The sequence below is a fragment of the Dendrobium catenatum genome, unplaced genomic scaffold, assembly GCF_001605985.2.
Source record: "Dendrobium catenatum unplaced genomic scaffold, ASM160598v2 fragScaff_scaffold_716, whole genome shotgun sequence".
NCBI lineage: Eukaryota > Viridiplantae > Streptophyta > Magnoliopsida > Asparagales > Orchidaceae > Dendrobium > Dendrobium catenatum.
In genome coordinates, this window is record NW_021319178.1 from 24245783 (window position 1) to 24248123 (window position 2341).

Sequence of the window (2341 nt, forward strand, 5' to 3'; positions counted from 1 at the left end):
CTTTCTAGGATTTTTCATATAAAAAGCTTGGTGCCTCTTTTATAACTCTTGCACCCCTCTTTTGTTATGTGCTGGAACTTCCTATAAAGCTAAGAAGTTAAACCCTATATCTCTCCCACCGCCATGAATATATATATCAAAATAAATTTAATAAATTTAAAAATATTCTAATTAATATTGGTTAAGACAATCCTTCAAATTTTTTACAAATTTTTTATAGTTTCATGGAAAGAAATCAAAGTAAAATCTAAAAATTCTATTTGATTTTTTTTACACCTAATCTAAAGGAATTAAACTCCAAATCTATGATTTTATTGAATAGAAGGAGCTAATGCTTACTGGTTGTTTTTCACCAACTCAGCTAATATAATATCCTTCAGCCGTCCGTCACGCGGAAGGCTCGCAGTACCCAAATCCGTATAAATGCAAATGGCAAAAACAATCATGCATGGAGTCAAGCTCATCAACAAAAGAATACTATATTATTTACAGCTGCAACATTATATTGCTAGAAGCCTAGAACCGGCTAACTACACGTGCACCAACTTAATTTCTTTTGACAGTCTCTCTCTGCTTCTTCCCCATGCAATAACAGCTGGTCGGCCTCCATCACATAGCTAGCTATGGATTCAGAGACAGCTTTCAGTGTCAAAGACGACTGGCCGGCTTTTTCGACTACCTCTCAGGGCCGATCCTACGACTGCAACTTCTGTAAAAGAGGCTTTTCTAACGCTCAAGCCCTCGGCGGCCACATGAACATCCATAGAAAAGACAGAACTTTGAAGCCAAAGAAGCCCAACGCAAGAGGTAGCCAAGCACCCATCTCTGTCTTTTCTTCTTCTTCTTACTTTCCTCCCTCCAGCAAAAGATTGCTCTATTCCTGGATTGGCCTTGCTGAAGATGGTGGCTCACAGAAGCCCTTGCCGCTGTTCATGGAGATGCCTGTTAGCGCCGCGGTAGAAAATGATGGTCGTGGGAGAATAATAGCTCATGAATTGGATCTTGAGCTTCGCCTTGGGCTATAGGCAGGTCTCAAGTCCTTATGTTTGTAAGTTGGAAGCTTACGTGCATGTTATGTAGATACAAGGGCTGATTATAGGTAAAGCTAGCCGTTTCTGTTAATTTTAATAAAGAGTTCGGTGTATAGTTTGAGGAAAACTCCAAGTAAATGCTTCATAAATATTATATTTTGTTTCCATGGTTGTGATGATTAAGCTTGATTAGCCTAATTCTATCGTTCTCTCAGCACAATAATTTCTAGTTAAGATCATCTGTTTCTCGCGGACAGAACAAGAAAAGCAGTATTGAAATGTTTTGAATCGACAAGTTCAACATATTTGAATTGTTCAAACGTTTTGTTCGATTGTTTTACATAGCGAGAAGAAATTTTTCTGGATAAACAGGAAGATATTTATTTCAGGGAATTAGAGTTCTTTTTAATTTTATTTTGCAAGTGATAAATCAAGTCAATATTGTTCTACAAGTTAAACAATATATAGTTTATTGCTAAATAAAACAAAAATGTCTTAAACGTTGTGAAGGCTGTCTTCTATCCTTATTATTATTTTAAATGTTGATTATGATGTACTCTCAGCAAATCTTTCTCGCCAATCTATTTGGACGCAAGTCTTTAAAGTTTTAAATTTGTTATTGCATAGATTCTATACCTGTACTCAATTTGTGTTATGTGCTGGAATGAGTTTTATTTTACTTTGTATTATTATTATGAAAAAATAAATTATTTGAATATCTAGATGTAAAATGCATTAGAGTAGGCTTCAAAGCCTCTAGATTTTTGTTCAAATTAGTGTTGCATAAGACATTCTAATATGTACTAATCTCACTATAAATCCAAGGGATTTGAAGTTCATTCTGATATATTATGTATCAAATTATTATTATTATTATTATTATTATTGATACGTCATGCAAAAATTATCTTGATCGGACACAAATCTCGAGGCAAAAGGCTAGTTGGAAACTTCAAAATTTAATTTCGGGAGCATCCAAACTCCGATTTCAGCAAGCTTACAGTCAAACTGAGCGTCTCGGAAATACGAACCCGACGACACCAAGTTCAACCCAATCCGAGCCCAAATGAGTCCAAATCAAGGGCTCAAAGTGCTGTTAGAAGGTTCAAAAAGCAATTTGAGTTACCAAACGGTCTCCAATTTTGACGAGCTTATACTCGAATCGAACGGATCGACGAGATGAATCCAACGAGCCCAAGATTGTTGAAATCCGACATCAATAAGGCCTTCAAATGTCCAACGAACGGTGCACGATCTAAGGGTTCACTATCGGCCGTCCATTCGAACCACTCCTTATTCGCCCTTGATCT

The 2341-nt window shown here is 36.4% G+C and overlaps 1 protein-coding gene across 1 annotated transcript; it reads left to right on the top strand.

The window, feature by feature from the left end:
* Positions 1–623: 623 nt before the first annotated feature.
* On the top strand, positions 624–1025 carry LOC110092397 (zinc finger protein 2-like). Its single transcript, XM_020816923.2, has one exon. The coding sequence runs from the start codon at positions 624–626 to the stop codon at positions 1023–1025; it is 402 nt and encodes a 133-aa protein (XP_020672582.1).
* Positions 1026–2341: the final 1316 nt, after the last annotated feature.

Bases quoted from the DNA above. Each gene is read 5' to 3' on its own strand.
- LOC110092397 (XM_020816923.2), top strand. From the start codon at position 624: ATGGATTCAGAGACAGCTTTCAGTGTCAAAGACGACTGGCCGGCTTTT.